Source organism: Sphaerodactylus townsendi, linkage group LG14 (assembly GCF_021028975.2).
Source record: "Sphaerodactylus townsendi isolate TG3544 linkage group LG14, MPM_Stown_v2.3, whole genome shotgun sequence".
NCBI classification, from domain to species: Eukaryota; Metazoa; Chordata; class Lepidosauria; order Squamata; family Sphaerodactylidae; genus Sphaerodactylus; species Sphaerodactylus townsendi.
In genome coordinates this window covers 44,296,397-44,312,871 of record NC_059438.1, presented here as the reverse complement: position 1 = coordinate 44,312,871, position 16,475 = coordinate 44,296,397, and the positions used below count along the sequence as shown (strand labels likewise).

General features: G+C 44.8%; 1 protein-coding gene across 1 annotated transcript in view; it reads right to left on the bottom strand.

Moving 5' to 3' along the window:
- LOC125443353 (tomoregulin-1-like) overlaps nt 1-13,693 on the bottom strand; it is a 64,054-nt gene extending 50,361 nt beyond the window's left edge. Inside the window, exons 1-4 of the mRNA XM_048515377.1 lie at nt 13,508-13,693; nt 12,759-12,785; nt 10,077-10,079; nt 7,226-7,235 (exon numbers count right to left, since the gene is read on the bottom strand). Of these exons, the coding sequence (XP_048371334.1) occupies nt 7,226-7,235; nt 10,077-10,079; nt 12,759-12,785; nt 13,508-13,693 (226 nt within the window). The remainder of the gene's footprint in view (nt 1-7,225; nt 7,236-10,076; nt 10,080-12,758; nt 12,786-13,507) is intronic.
- Nucleotides 13,694-16,475: the final 2,782 nt, after the last annotated feature.

Sequence of the window (16,475 nt, the reverse complement as noted above, 5' to 3'; positions counted from 1 at the left end):
CCCCTGCCAGCATGGCCAATTGGCCATGCTGGCAGGGGCTGATGGGAATTGTAGTCCATAACATCTGGAGTGCCAAAGGTTCGCCACCACTGGATTAGATGGATTCAAAATAGGTGAGCCAGATTTATGGCTTTTGACCACAATGGCCAAATGGGCCTTTGGGGTTCAAAGTAAGATTGGGAAATACCTGAAGATTTCAGGGGTGGAGCCTGATGAGGGGAGAGTTTGGGGAGGGGAGGAACTTCATTGGAATTTAATGCCACAGAGTCCATCTTTCAAAGCAGCCATTTTTCCCAGGTGAACTGGGAAATCTCCAGCCACCATCTGGCAGATGACAAGCCTAGTTCAGAGGAAGAATGTTTCTGATTGGCAGATGCTTTGGGAAGAGTTTAAGAAGACAGGGCTTCTTTTAGTGGCTCTGCTTCTGGGTTTCCCTTTGATATCTGATTAACTACTGTTGGAAACAGGTTGCCAGACTAGACAGACAGTTGATTTGATTCATCACGGTTAATCTATGCTCATAGACCAGCAAGTCAGCAGGAAAAATTTGGCCTAACTGTGTATAATACAAGTGTATAATACTTGTGTATAATACACAAGTAGGTTTTGTTTGTTTTTTACATACGTCACCTTGTAGCTATCACATGCAGCCTGACCTTGTATTCATATTAAATCAATGAATCAATCTTTACTTGTTACAATCATAGATCAGCTGTCACATATCATCTACATACAATAAAATTCCATAGTCATATATGTCATGATCAGCCCCTGTTTGATCCCGCCATGTCTCCTGACCAGGATGTGGGAACCTTTCTCTTCTCATTCCCCCTCCCTGCTGTGCTTATGTTTTTTCACTTTGGTTCTCAGGCAATGCCTTATCAGCTCATTAGACATCTGCTGTTGTAGCTCTCTCAGTAATGTGGAATGTAGGTTGTTTTACAAAAAAATAGGCTGATTTCAATAGCGCAGACATAATTAATAAAAAAAACAACCAATTGCTTCTTTATTCAGCATACAAAGGAACAACATTTGGCCATCTTAAAGTTGGTTTCAGTAGAACAGCCTGCCTGGAAATTTTATAAGGTTGGAGTTATGTGTAGAGACCAAATATCCCTTCACAAATGACAAAGTGATAAGACATGACTGCCTGTTTCCATCAGGCCTTCCATCCATCAATATGGCCTACTCAGCCTAACAGTGGTCTGAGGAAGAGGTCTTTCACATCACCAGCATGCAGGCAGATGCTTTACCACTAAGCCAACGTCCCTCTCCAATCAATGGCAACTAAAGGGAACCTCCATATTCAACTGTTTAATATCAGTGCCAGTAGGCAATACCAAAGGGAAGCTTTGGTCTCTATTATCTGCTTGTTGGATGTTCAGGGCAACTGGTTGACCACCGTGTGAACAGGATGTTTGACTAAATAAATCACTGCTCTGATGCAGTAGGGCTCCTATTCTGTTCTTAAATGGGCACTTAAAAACCCCTTTAATTTGGAAATTACATTCATTGAGCCATTCCTTCAAAAACTCAAGAATCAAATAGTTATTTTGCTGCTGCTAGTTAGAAATTTAAGATGTATGGGAAAGACCACCACAACCAGTTGAATCTGGCCGTGAAATACATTGTATGGGAAAGGAGGAGGAGGAGGAGGAGGAGGAGGAGGAGTTTGGATTTATATCCCTCATTTCTCTCCTGCAGGAGACTCAAAGGGGCTTACAATCTCTTTGCCCTTCCCCCCTCACAACAAACACCCTGTGAGGTGGGTGGGGCTGAGAGAGCTCCAAGAAGCTGTGACTAGCCCAAGGTCACCCAGCTGGCGTGTGCGGGAGTGTACAGGCTAATCTGAATTCCCCAGATAAGCCTCCACAGCTCAGGCGGCAGAGCTGGGAATCAAATCCGGTTCCTCCAGATTAGATACACGAGCTCTTAACCTCCTACACCACTGCTTTAGATTGATTGATTGATTGATTGATTGATTGATTGATTGATTGATTGATTGATTGATTGATTGATTTGACTTCTACCCCACCCCCATCCCGACTAGGTTAGGCTCAGGGTAGCTAACAACATATTAAACAATCTAAATTCACATACACTAAAAAATACAAATAACATTATCCCTGGAGCTCTAGTACATCATATTCACCACTTGGTGACTAACTAAGGAAGGAAAAACCTAATAAATTAAATCTTATCAATGTCTAAATCAACATAAAACACATAAAAATAACACAAAAATAAAATAAGGATAAAGATAAAGATAGGGAGGTCAGCAATGATGTAAACACTGCTGCCTCAGCCATAGACCTGGTAGAAAAATCTCCATCTTATAGGCCCTGCAAAATTGACCAAGATCCCACTGGGCCTGTGTTGCCATAGACAGAGCCTTTCACCAGGTTGGAGCTGGAGCCAAAAAAAGCTCTGGCCCTGGTTGAGGACAGTTGTACACCTCTGGAGCCAGGATAATGCTCTCTGGGGGTTATAGTCAGAGAGGCAGTCCCACAGGTTTGACAGCCCCAGACTGTTTAGGCCAAGCTTCAATACCAAAACTTTGAATCTGATCCAGTATTCTATTGTGAGCCCGTGCAACTGGCAGAGCACAGGCCAAATAGGAGCTCTTAATGATGCCACCACATTCTAAAACAGGAGCTTCCAGGGCAGTCTCAAGATCTACCTATAATTCCACAACACAGAGATGTCCCTGGATGGAATAACAGTGGTTGAGTAACTGTTGAGTAACTTCCAACTTACCTACTCCCTTCAAGTAAGGATGGATAGAGCTCCAGACTCCCACGCTGCCTCTCCGGAGCCTTTGACCAATGGCAAACTCAAGGTAAAGCAACGGAATGCCTTCCAGGACAAGCAAAATGAGGAAAGGGATCATAAACGCTCCTGTGGGGGGGGGGTGTAAATCCAAAATTAATATATTTTATTGAATATAAGCATAGAAGCATAGAGCTGCAAGGGACCTCAAAGGTCATTTACTCCAGCCCCCTGCACAATGCAGGAAATTCATAATGACGCCCCAAACTCCCATGACCCCTGCTCTATGCAGGATCCCTGACCAGTCTGGCCTGGAGAGGAATTCCTTCCTGACGTCAAAGTGGTGATAAGCATTATCCTGGGCCAGTAAAAAAGGGCCACAAAAGCCAAATGCCGACTCATCCATTCCTGCCCTCCTTCTCATGATCAGGCTAAGTTCAGGCGTCTGTCAGAGGCCCATCTGGCTGTCAGGCCTGCCTGGCCCCCGCCCTGCCTGGCATCGGCTGGCTTGAGCCAAGGTCACCCCTGGACTTGCTGCGATCTGTTCATGTTAATCTCTCCTAATTGCTGCACTTAGTAACATAGTGAATCAGGCTTCCTTGCCTCAGCCCGCATTGGGCCAGGGAGCAAAGTCTATCGCATGTCCTTGAGATACTTGCGTTCCATAACAAAACTGTTCTCGCCTCGTTACTCTGTTGTTCTGTCAAACTGTTCAACTCCGAAAGATGGGGGGGGGGGGCAGGGCAAGTGGGAAACGTTTGAGATCTATGTGGTTGCAGAAACCAGATTCTTTAGATCTGGCTTTCTGCTACAAGGGTAACAGGCAGTTCAATAAAGACTACTGAATTCTTCTCAAGTCTCACTTATTGACTACTACACCCAAACCTTACATTAAACCAGATTTTCTGGATCCCTACTACCAGTATGGCTGGGTTGAAGGGGGGGAACAACCTCTAACAGCAGTTTGGACATCAATGATGGGCCTGGCCTCTCTGACCAGAAGGGCCAGGAGGCCAAGCCACCCTCCATCCAGGCAGTAGCCACCCCAGCTCCCAAATGTGGCCTAGAAACCCCAGCTAGGCCCTATGGCTGGGAGTGAGGCTACCACACCCCAGGACTTTGGGAATTATGGCTGGCATGCGCTGTGAGACAGTGACAGAGACCTAGAAGAGGGACCCCTCATGGTTGGCGACAGATGGGAACTCCAGCAATTTGAGCGTGGCCCCAAGCGGGAGGGCGACCAATGGCACTGCGAACAGTTTGAACTCTGCCAGGAGAGAGATGATATCCGGAGGGAATGGGACAAGATGCGGCACGAACTATGGGCCCTCCAATGGCAGATGACTGGCCTGATAGCAGCCCAACTAGCAGAGGGAGCGGGAGCACCAATCCAAGCAGCTCCTAGCCTTGTACATGGCAGAGGTGCAGCTGGAGGTGGTGTGGGGCAATGCGCTTCCGCCGGGCATCCGGGACCAGCACCTCCAGCCCCAAGACTGAGGAAGAGATGAGAGTTAAAAGCTACATTTGATGGGGACCTGGAGAAGCTCCCCTACTTCCTCATGCAAGTTGGTGCATACATGAATATGATGGAGGATAAGGACGAGAACCATGTCGAGAGGGTGTACGAGATCAAGACCCTTCTCAAAGGGGAGGTGGCCGCATGGCTGGTGGGTCTCTTCAAAGAAGATGCCCCCGAGTTAACTGACTTCGACCAGTCCATGATATCCCTCCACAGATGTTTTGAAGATCCCTTACTTGAGGAGAAGGTTTGGGACCACCTGCAGCAACTGAAGCAAGGGTACTGCTTGGTAGCTGACTACGAGTCCGAGTTCTGCCAGCTGGCAAGCCACCTGCAGAATTGGCCCAAGCACATCTTTATCCACATGTTTAAAGATGGCTTGGACTCAGAAGTACTTCAGTGGGCCCTGGCAGCCAGAGACCTGAACACCCTGATGGGATGGATTTGCCTCAAGGAGGTCCAACGTGCCTGGCAGCGGGGAACTCTCTCCCAGCAATCGGCTGGGAAAAGAACCATGAACAAGCAGAATAGCTCACATCATAGTCACCAGGAGGCCGGGGAGATGGTTTATGCCCACTGGCAGCTTGGATTGTGCCTACACTATGGGGAGGCAGGTCATCTGATCACCAACTGCCTCGAGAAGTGCTAGGGCCCCGGCAGCTGCCCTGAAACCCGCCACTAGTCACAAGGGGGCCAAGAAGGGGCAAAGTGCCACCTAACCAACAGAGTTGGCCTGGCCTTGGAAACGGCTGAGTCGGAGGATGAAGAGAGTGCCGACAAAATGTTGGACAACAAAGCAAGTAGCGAGACATCGGGAAACGACCACGACCTGACCTAAAGAGCGCCAAGGGCCAGGTCGAAAAGCAAGGCACCAACCATCAGGTAAATGACAATTCGAACCCACTTGTCCTTCCCCTCTCCCCCACCAACCCCAAGAAGGGGACTAATGTGGCTCTATGGACATCTAATGGAAAAAGAAAGTGGTCTGTTTCAACGAGCCTCCTTGTGGGGCCCATGTGGACCCGAAAATCCTAAGTCACACAGCCACCCAAGAGCCCACCCAGAAGGATGGGAGACCTCTAGTAGCCCATGGGGAAGCAGCCGACGCCATCCCCAATCCTTACAGAGACTTGAAAAAGGTTTTTCAGGAGGGGGAATGCTACAAATTGCACCCACACCAGTGCACAGACTGCAAAATTGAGCTGATCCCGGGGACCAAGTTTCCAAAAGGGAGACTTTATGCCATGAGCCCCCACGAGGCAGAGGCTCTACAGGAGTTCTTGGACAAGAACCTAGAGAGGGGGTTCATCAGGCCAACATTCTCGACAATGGGAGTCCCGATGTTGTTTCTGAAAAAGAAAATAACAAATAACTTTTGCAAACCCAACCATCAACTGGGCCACTCAGTATACAGAAAACCAACACGCACAGACCAGGATCTACATAAAAACTCCAACCACCACTCCCAACAAAAAAGAGGTATAATCAAAACCTTAATATATCATGCAAAACGAATCTGTGAACCTCACCTCCTCCCTGATGAAATCAATCATCTAGACTGGGATCTGCAGGCAAATGGCTACTCCACAACAAAAATCAGAAGAGCCTTAAAACCAAGAAGAGCCCAGAGGACTGAGGAGAAACAGCCCACCACAGGAAAAATATCTCTACCATATATCAAAGGAATCACAGATCAAATGGGGAAACTGATGAAAAAAACATAACTTACAAACAATATTCAAACCTACCAGAAAAAATATAGCAGATGCTATGCTCAGCAAAGGACAAGAGAGACTCCCTCACTTCTGCAGGAGTCTATTGTATATCCTGCAGCTGTGGAAAGGTCTACATAGGACCTACAAAATGCAGCATTCAGACTTGTATTAAAGAGCACGAAAGACACTGTCGGCGTAACCATCCCAAAAAAATCTGCAGTAGCAGAACATGCTCTAAACAAAACTGGACATAACATTTTATTTGAAAACACTGAAATTCTGGACAACTCAGACAGTTACTGTAACAAACCAGTAAAGTCCAGTCAAAAGCAACCGTGTTAAGTTTTTTATTGAGCTGGCATTCTTAGTCAGAAACAGGCAATGCGGGAACTGACACCCAGAACTCAAGCAGTCGCTTATACAGGGCATCAGACGAGCTCCCGCCAAAAGTATATAAACAAGGCAGGTTTTCACACAGAGTCTCACACAGAATTTTACACAGGCAAGCAAGCAAGTAAAAGATAACCAAAACAGCAAAATTCCCCTTCCCGGGCGTTCAGCCAAAACCTCAGCGGGAACCTCTCCAAGGTTGAACTGCAACCTTACAGTTACTATGTCAGATTACACAGGGAGGCTACTGAAATCCATGAACACCAAGACAACTTCAACAAGAAGGAAGAGACTCTGAGAATTAACAAAACTTGGCTACCAGTACTTAAAAACACCAGAATCAAAGGCCAAGGGCATGCTACGTTCATGGACAATGGACTTCTCCCAGACACAGGATCTGTATTCATTAATACTGCTGCTACTGTAGGGAATGCAAATGTGAATACAAATGTAAATGGACTGATGTAAAATCTCCAGTGATAGAAACATCAGTAAGAAATGAAACACAGAACATCATTCTCATCCTCCCATAAGTCCAAAGTGCTAAACAGCCCCAGCACCCCTAAAGCATTCTAACAACTGAAAACCCCACCTGCAATACAATGCAGCCGACCACACCTTTGCATAGCAAGTTCCACCCAAACACTTACTGATTGGTTCCCCAGCCTGGGACATGGACAATATATACCCACTAAACATTCCCTTCTCACTGGTCACAGTGTGTAACACACTTCTCTCTGTGATACACCTCTGAAGATGCCACCCATGGATGCAGGCGAAACGTTAGGAACAAGATCTACTAGACCACAGCCACATAGCATGGAAAACCCACCACAACCAGACTCTAAGATGTTCAACAGGCAAGGGCAAGGAGAGAATTCCTGACCATGGCCTCTGAACTGTGGAATTCCCTTTCCTGGGAATTTATGCCAATAAAGGCTTGCTATTTACTGCTATTTACTGTCCTTTCCTGGGAAGTTTGATTGGTGCCGTCACCACAGACCCTTCCAGCTTTCACCAAAGATATATTTGTTCCAGTTCATTAAGGAATTTCTAGGGCAATCTGACTGTTCCATGCCCAGAGTCTTAAAAATGTGATTTTCAAAAAAATATTTGGTTTCTATTTTAACCAGTTCTTTAAATTATACTTGTATTTCATCTTTTTCTACTTGTGATTTGTTTGAGCCAGGATTGAAAGGAAAAGCAGAGCATAAATGTCTGAAATAAATGTTACCTCCATTTGCATTCTTTTTCTTCTTCATTATGTGATGTTTTGTGTTTGGGGGCACTGGAGATTGGGATGGTGGTTGCATTATTATGTGTGTGTTTTAAAATCATTGTGGTTGACTTATTTGTAAGTTGCTTCATACATTTGAAGAAATATTTATTGATTTGAGAGAAGGCTCACTACAGTTTTTTAGAAAGCAAAGCCAAGGATTAGAGGACATTGCTCGCTGACAGACGACAATGAAACGCTGGGGGACTTCTTGCTCAATGCAAGTGTGATGTACTAGTATTTCATTATGTTATGCCATTGAGCTTGCTAGCAATATAATAATTACTATTTTAAGCTTAAATATCCACTTTCAAGATACACCCTCTCCTAAGATGACCACATCTGAAATGCAGCAGAGACAGAACTGAACAAACAGAAATCACTTCATCACTTCAAAAATGAAGGGAAACCCCTATTAAAGGCAGCTTGAGTCTCTGTGAGAATGCTGGACCATCTATACGACATTAAGCTGATGAGTTATGAATAGTGGATCAGCCTTTGGGGACAGTGAAGAATTTGAGTGTCTATTAACCAAGAGTTTTAGTGGAATGTGGACTTTGACCAAGCAAATGCAATGGTGTATAATGTAGCCAACCTGACCTGGGTGGTGCGGAAGGAGAGAGGATGGTCTTCCTCCCAAACTGCTGCCCTGTCGGACCTGGCAGAACAGTGCCCTGAAATGTAGGAGTCTGTTTGGATTCAGAAACTCCATCTTGGGACTGTGTCTGAACTTGTGGGCAAGAATGCCTAAAGGATTTCCACCTCCCGCCCCCAACCTCATGCCTGGCCCATACTCAGGAAATAGCATTTGAATATGGACAACAGCCCACCTGAGTGAAACCAGTTCTCTTTTGTCTGTATTTGTTAACCTTTCCTGTGACTCATCCTCCTTGTGACCATCTATGTTGTAACGCCCATTAAGGGTCGTTACCTGTATTGTCCAACAGCGGCAAAACCCATCAAGATAATGGGTCAGCCATCAGGTCAATGGTCTGACACTCAAGACCATTACATCACCTGGAACAGCAGGAAAAATCCTTTGTTCAATGATTTCACCTGCCCCAAGTTATTTTTTCCCTATAAAAGCCCACCCCAGACTCCAGTCAGGTGTTCAATATTATCACACCACCATGGTGCTCGATAATATTCTTCCAACAGCGCTAATAATCCACAGCCTAGTGCTGGCCATTAGGTCTCTGTTTCCTGGACATCCACTACAAGACTGGTAAATATAATCTTTATAATCCTTTTCCTCTATATATATCCAAAACCTGTCTTTCACCTCTAAATTACATCCTAGGAAACCTTGTGTGTGTGTTTTTACCCCAGTAATTGAATGATTGTGAGTGAGAATTTATTTTATTCCATTTATTATTTTCCCAATAAGACCATTGAAAAGAATTTATTTTCTCTGCTGGTTTCTTATAGTGAGCTGAAACCCATATACATAGGATATCCATATACATAGGATATATACATGGCTCCCCCCCCCTTTTTCCTCCTCCCCTTCTCCAACCAGGTACCATAGATTTGGAGGACTTAGAAATTCCAGATGAACATCAGGAAGAGAAGGACAATTTCATAATTTCATCCCAGCTTTTGGGTTCATTATGACTTTGCACATTCATGTGGTAGGTGTATCTCTTTGGTGCAACTCCTTTGTGTTTCTTTCTGATCTCCTTACAGGTACTACAGTCTCTCTCTCTCTCTCTCTCTCTCTCTTTCTCTCTTTTTTTTTTTTTGCTCCATCTTCTTCCCCTTCTGGTTGGGAAGTCTCTTGTCCCAGAAGTATAGGCAGGCAATGCTGTTATCACTCTGTAAATGTGACTTCTTCAGTATCATGGCTGCATTATTTTGTGGAGTCATCTTGTTTTGGAGCATACAGAATGCTTCATTCATCTATTTAAGCATCACTGCATATCTGGACATCATAGGTCTTTGGATCCATGACTCTGAAGCCTCACAAATTTGGATTGTAGCCAACTAATATGGATCAGCCCAGATAGAACAAAAAGATACGGGGAAACTCTACTTTGAAGCAATCATATGCGAGGTAGGTGACACATGCATAACAGGCCAAGAACTGATTCAATTTTCAAAGGTCAAGTATAAGACAGAGATAACCTTTGAAACAGCAAACAACCTGGAATAAAAACCCTAGATAGAAACATTATGGGGAACCAATTTAACTGCCCCTTTAGGCAAAAAGTCACCCAGTTTCATTAGGATCTGGTAGGGTGAGTGGTGGCTAGCTTTAAAACTCCAGCTTTAAAACCCTCTGCAACAATTTTTTACACTCAATAATCTGTGGTGATCTCCCTCCCAACTGGAAGGTGATGAGCTAATTTGTCCTTGAGGACAGCAGGTGATGGCAGGAGGCTGTCACATCGTCAAAAGGCAGACTTACGCCCTTGTTGCTTTGGAGAAAACCTGCCTGTGTTTTGACTTTATCTGTGACCAGGGATGAAGGTGCAGAATGTGAAAAAAGAAATTCACCATCAGTCTGTTATACTTCATACAGATTTTTAACTTTTCTAGCTTTTGCAGGTATGAAAGGTTTCTTCCAGATACTCTTGACATCCTTCAGAACTGGGAAAGAAACATTCATTGGTGCCTCAGAACATAATGCAGATAAATTCTTGGCTTTAATAGGGTTCGAAGACTTGACCTCCATCTCCAAAGAATCTGATCAGAAAAGAATTGTAGGTCATCATTGGGAGATACAGGAAAACTCCTACAGCCTCATCTGGTGATGGGTATGAAGGTAACTGGTCTGCTAAGGCATTTACAATCTGAGATCAAGGAGGATAGAAGCCATAGATCGACTTCTCCTCCATAAATCTGTCCAAGCCCTTTTTAAAGCTATCCAGGTTTGTGGCCATCACCACCTCCTGTGGCAGCATATTCCAAACACCAATCACACGTTGCGTGAAGAAGTGTTTCCTTTTATTAGTCCTAATTCTTCCCCCCCAGCATTTTCAATGAATGCCCCCTGGTTCTAGTATTGTGAGAAAGAGAGAAAAATTTCTCTCTGTCAACATTTTATACCCCATTCATAATTGCATTATCAAATGTGCAAAGAGGTTAGAGAACAATTAATATTCCCTCTCCAAAGCTGATGCTTTGGTCACCCCCACTGGCAGGCAGAGTGTGCTCCCTGGATGAGCACATGGTTAAAAAATGGCTGCTCCTTTCCCAGCCCTGGCAAGAGGCCTTCATTGGCCCAGCCGAAAAAGAAAGAGAAGAGACCTCGCCCCTCTCTTTCCAGCAATTTATCAGATCCCAGACCCCACCTTCTTTTGACCTGGTCAAGCTGGGTCAAGATATCTTTTCCTCCTAGGTCAGGTAGCTCTTCCTGATGTTCATCTGGAATTTCTAAGTCCTCTAAATCTATGGTACCTGGTTGGAGAAGGGGAGGAGGAAAAATGGGGGGGGGAGGAGCCATGTATATATCCTATGTATATGGATATGCTATGTATATGGGTACCCGGTATCGAGGTTGTTCTATTTATTTTTTTAATTTTATTAGACTTTTATACCGCCCCATCCCCGAAGGGCTCTGGGTGGTGCACAGCATACAAAATACAATATAAAATGGTAAACATGTAAAAGCAGCGATAAAAATGTCCAGTTCTTATTCCAAATATAAAAGCTCAAAAATTTAAATTTAAATTTAAGGTGGCGTCCAGCATTCCAATAACATAAAGTCCCTCCCTCCCCACGGAAAATGGAGGCATGGCGAGTATCATTAGGTGGTTAGTGGCCCAGATGTTAGGGGCCAAGGAAGGGGCACCATTAGCGGCTGGTTCGTCCAAAGGCCCGGCGGAACAGCTCCGTCTTACAGGCCCTGCGGAACTCCCCAAGGTCCCACAGGGCCCGGACAGCTGGAGGGAGAGCGTTCCACCAAGGCAGTAAAGGTCCTGGCCCGTGTGGAGGCCAGCTGCATCAACGAGGGGCCAGGGACCGCCAGTAGGTTGGCCTCTGCCGATCGGAGAGGCCGCGCAGGGACATATGGGGTAATGCGATCTCGAAGATACGATGGTCCCAGGCCGCGAATGGCCTTAAAGGTCAACACCAGCACCTTGAAGATGATCCGGAACTCTACTGGAAGCCAGTGCAGCTGCCGCAGCACAGGCTGGATGTGTTCCCAGGAGGCGCTGCCTGTTAGATAGGAGGCGCTGCCTATCAGTATCAGATAACTACATTGAGCCACCTGGCTGCCAGCCCAGAGATTGGATAATAACAATTATTCTTTCCCAGGGTGTGACATGTCAGGGGCGGCCTCGTTGTCTAGAAGCAGCAAGGAAGCCATGAACTGAGGTCAAGACAGAATACAGCGAACACAGGTCAAAAAGCAACGGTTACCTTATACTGAAAGCATACAAGGCACGACCCAGACATATCCCACAAATGTGCCTGCTAGTGCCTGAAGGAGAAAATGGTTTTTTCTGGCACACTGATGTCCCTTGGAAAAACGGATGCTCTAGAATTTGCAAATACACGATGGTTTTACCATGGAGTTTTTTTGATCCCTGAAGTGCCGAATGTTATTTTTATTTTTTTACGTTTTAATTGTAAATCTAGCTTTCTAATTGCACCCTTTCCTTGTTAACAGACAATGGTTCTTTCCCCCCACCCTGGACACTTCAACGGGTAAAAATACTCCACTTGCTTTCCTACCGTCAGATCCTCTGAAGATGCCAGCCACAGATGCACGCAAAACATCAGGAGAGAATGCTGCTAGAACACGGCCATACAGCCTGGAAACCACACAAAGACCAATTTCCTTGCATGCAGAGATAGAGTTTGCACATCTGCACAAATACTGTGCATTTGGTGGTTGATAGAAAAGATGAGAGATGGTGGGGTGTAGTGGTTAGAGTGTCAGCATAAAACCTGGGACATCCACGTTCATTTCCACTTTTCCATGGAAGCCATGGGAGCTTGCTTGGGCTGCTCACCCACTCTCAGCCTAACCTGCCTCATAGGACTTACAATGGAGGAGAAAGAATGCTGTAAACCACTCTGGGTTCCCACTGAGGAAACTAAATTTGGGATTCAGTCTCACATCTCCAGACAGGTGGTCCACATTGTCTGAGCTGATCACACAAACTATCTATTAGTGAATGCAGCTGGTGGGAGGATTGCAGAACACATTTTTTAAAAAATGTCTCAAATTATAACACAGTGCAAAGTATGTACAACGCATCGCTTTTGGACCAATTCTGATGACACAAAATCCCGATGCTAGATCTTTTCATTGAGCTTAAAGTTTTAAAACAAGATGATCCAGTAAAACATGTCAGCCATATTTTGCAATTTATATTAAGTGGGACCTACATGGTAAGAATGCTGTACCAGAGTATAGAGTCTCTTAATTAATCCTGTTTTTAAAAACTGCTCTGACAGATAGTTGTAATTAAGACTTTAAAAGTGTTTTCCCTTTTAATTGTTGAACATGGAAATCAGAATATTTTTAACTTGCCATACTGGACCAGCATTATGAGAATACCCAAAAGAAGAAGTCTAAATTCACATCTTGTTAACTGTTGCGTCAAGTCCATGCACAATTACTTAAGAATAAATTCCACTGAACTCCATAGGTTTATATTTGCAAAGCCATTCATAAACAAATGAACTATAGCTCTACAGCACAATACTATGTATATCTGTCAGTTTCCTGAAAAAATTAATGAATCAAATTTCTCAGGTTCTCACATTTTAGGTTGTTGTTACTGAAACAGGTTGGGTGGGGGGACTTTGGAACCATACAATCATTTGAGCAAGCAAAGACGTACCTCCTCCGTGGCTCTGGCAGAGATAAGGGAATCGCCACACATTGCCCAGGCCCACACAGAATCCAATGCAGGTGAGCATGTACTGTGCTTTGTTGTCCCATTTGGGTCTTGTGTCTGCCTCCCTTGCCTCGATGTTTTCCAGTTCCTCATGGGAAGGTATTCTCAGCTCCAGCCCTGGGTTGGGCACTCTCAGCTTGCTCATGGTGAGACATTTCAGCTTGACCATGTTGAAACGTTTGGCTCTAGACTGGATTCTCTGGCTCAGGCACTGGCCGTTGATTCTGGGAGTCTCAGTCAAAAGGGAGCCTCCGCGGTTGGCTTCAGCTCTTTATAGCAAACCTTTGACACTCAACTTGATGATGATGCTGACTCGAGGCAGGAAAGACAATTCAGCAAAGATTGACCAAGTCAGCTCTGAGACTTATTAAAGCCTTATCTGTCAGAGCGAAAAGAGAACAAGGCAATTGCTTGGTATCAAAACGATCAGCAGAAATTATGGCAATTTGATGCAATGTACTTATATAGCAGGCTGTTTAAATAGTCCCTGCCACGCCTCTCTACGTGCCCACAGTAACACAAGGCAGAGAAGAGACAATGACCACAGGGGAACATACATCTGTGAGAAGGAGTCGATGCACTTTCACTGTACAAATAAACCAGGGACCAATATCTGAATAAATCTGGGGGTTATAAATCATGTCCAACTGTAAATGCTCCTAATGGAACATGACAATTATTCAAAGCATGCAGACAGAAAAAGCAGTTTTCATTGTACAGGGATTGTACACTCATTTGCTGGAGCTTGTGAATAAGGCTTTTCTCACAGAGCAATAATAGACTGAGGTATACTGTCCTAAGCCTATTGACCTCAATGGATAGAGAGGGGCATAACCCTGCTTACATTGGAACTATTAGCCACCAGGCTATACTAGCTCTTTAACAAAGAGGAAGGATGTTTCTTGTTTTTAAAAAAGTACAGCCTATAAATGTTTAGACCAACTTTATATGTGTTTGCGATGGCTCACAACCATTATTGGAAGCCCCGTTACCAGCTCAGTCTGCTGAATGACAGTGCATGACAAGGAGGCACAGATTCTTTGGCAAGGCCTTCCTATGAGGAGGACCTAATGCAGTCCCAATAAAATGGTCAAGTCTGTCCTTAGTTAAGAACATAAGAACTAGCCTGCTGGATCAGACCAGAGTCCATCTAGTCCAGCACTCTGCTACTCGCAGTGCCCCACCAGGTGCCTTTGGGAGCTCACATGCAGGATGTGAAAGCAATGGGCTTCTGCGGCTGTTGCTCCCGAGCACCTGGACTGTTAAGGCATTTGCAATCTGAGATCAAGGAGGATAGAAGCCATAGATCGACTTCTCCTCCATAAATCTGTCCAAGCCCTTTTTTAAAGGCTATCCAGGTTAGTGGCCATCACCACCTCCCTGTGGCAGCATATTCCAAACACCAATCCTGCGTTGTGTGTGGGAAGAAGTGTTTCCTTTTATTAGTCCTAATTCTTCCCCCCAGCATTTTCAATGAATGCCCCCTGGTTCTAGTATTGTGAGAAAGGGAGAAAAATTTCTCTCTGTCAACATTTTCTACCCCATGCATAATTTTATAGACTTCAATCACATCCCCCCTCAGACGTCTCCTCTCCAAACTAAAGAGTCCCAAACGCTGCAGCCTCTCCTCATAAGGAAGGTGCTCCAATCCCTCAATCCTCGTTGCCCTTCTCTGCACTTTTTCTTTCTCTTCGATATCCTTTTTGAGATGTGGCGACCAGAACTGAACACAGTACTCCAAGTGCGGTCGCACCACGGCTTTATATAAGGGCATGACAATCCTTGCAGTTTTATTATCAACTCCTTTCCTAATTATCCCCAGCATAGAGTTTGCCTTTTTCACAGCTGCCATGCATTGAGTTGACATTCCCATGGAACTATCAACTAAGATGCCCAAATCCCTTTCCTGGTCTGTGACTGATAGCACTGACCCTTGTAGCGTGCATGTGAAGTTTGGATTCTTTACCCCTACGTGCATCACTTTACATTTTGCTACATTGAACTGCATTTGCCATTTCTTAGCCCAATCACCTAATTTATCAAGGTCCACTCTTCGCAATCCTTTGTGGTTCTCACCACCCTACCTAATTTGGTATCATCTGCAAACTTGGCCACCACGCTACCCACCCCTATTTCCAGGACATTTATGAATAGGTTAAAGAGCACTGGTCCCCAAACGGATCCGTGGGGGACACCACTCCCTACATCTCTCCATTGTGAGAATTTCCCATTTATACCCACCCTTTGCTTCCTGTTTCTCAACCAGTTTTTAATCCATAGGAGGACTTCCCCTCTAATTCCTTCATTGCTGAGTTTTCTCAACAGTCTCTGGTGAGGAACTTTGTCAAAAGCCTTTTGGAAATCCAAGTAGACAATGTCCACTGGTTCCCCCTTATCCACATGCCTGTTTACACCCTCAAAGAACTCTAGTAAGTTTGTAAGACAGGACTTGCCTCTGCAAAAGCCATGCTGACTCTTTCTCAGCAGGTCTTGCTTTTCTACATGTTTAATAATTTTATCTTTAATGATAGATTCTACTAATTTACCAGAAACTGATGTCAAACTGACTGATCTGTAATTTCCTGGGTCCCCCCTAGACCCTTTCTTAAAGATTGGTGTGACATTGGCCATCTTCCAGTCTTCAGGGTTGGAGGCAGATTTCAGGGATAAGTTGCATATTAAAGTGAGAAGATCAGCAATTTCATGCTTGAGCTCTTTAAGAACTCTTGGGTGAATGCAATCTGGGCCAGGGGATTTGGTAGCATTTAGTTTATCAATGGCTGCCAGAACTTCTTCCTTGTCTACCACTATCTTCACTAGTTCCTCGGATTCGCCTCCTAAGAAGCTTGGTTCAGGTGCAGGAATTTTCCTCACCTCCTCTTGGGTGAAGACAGATGCAAATAATTCATTTAGCTTCTCTGCAATCTCCCTATCATCTTTTAGCACACCNT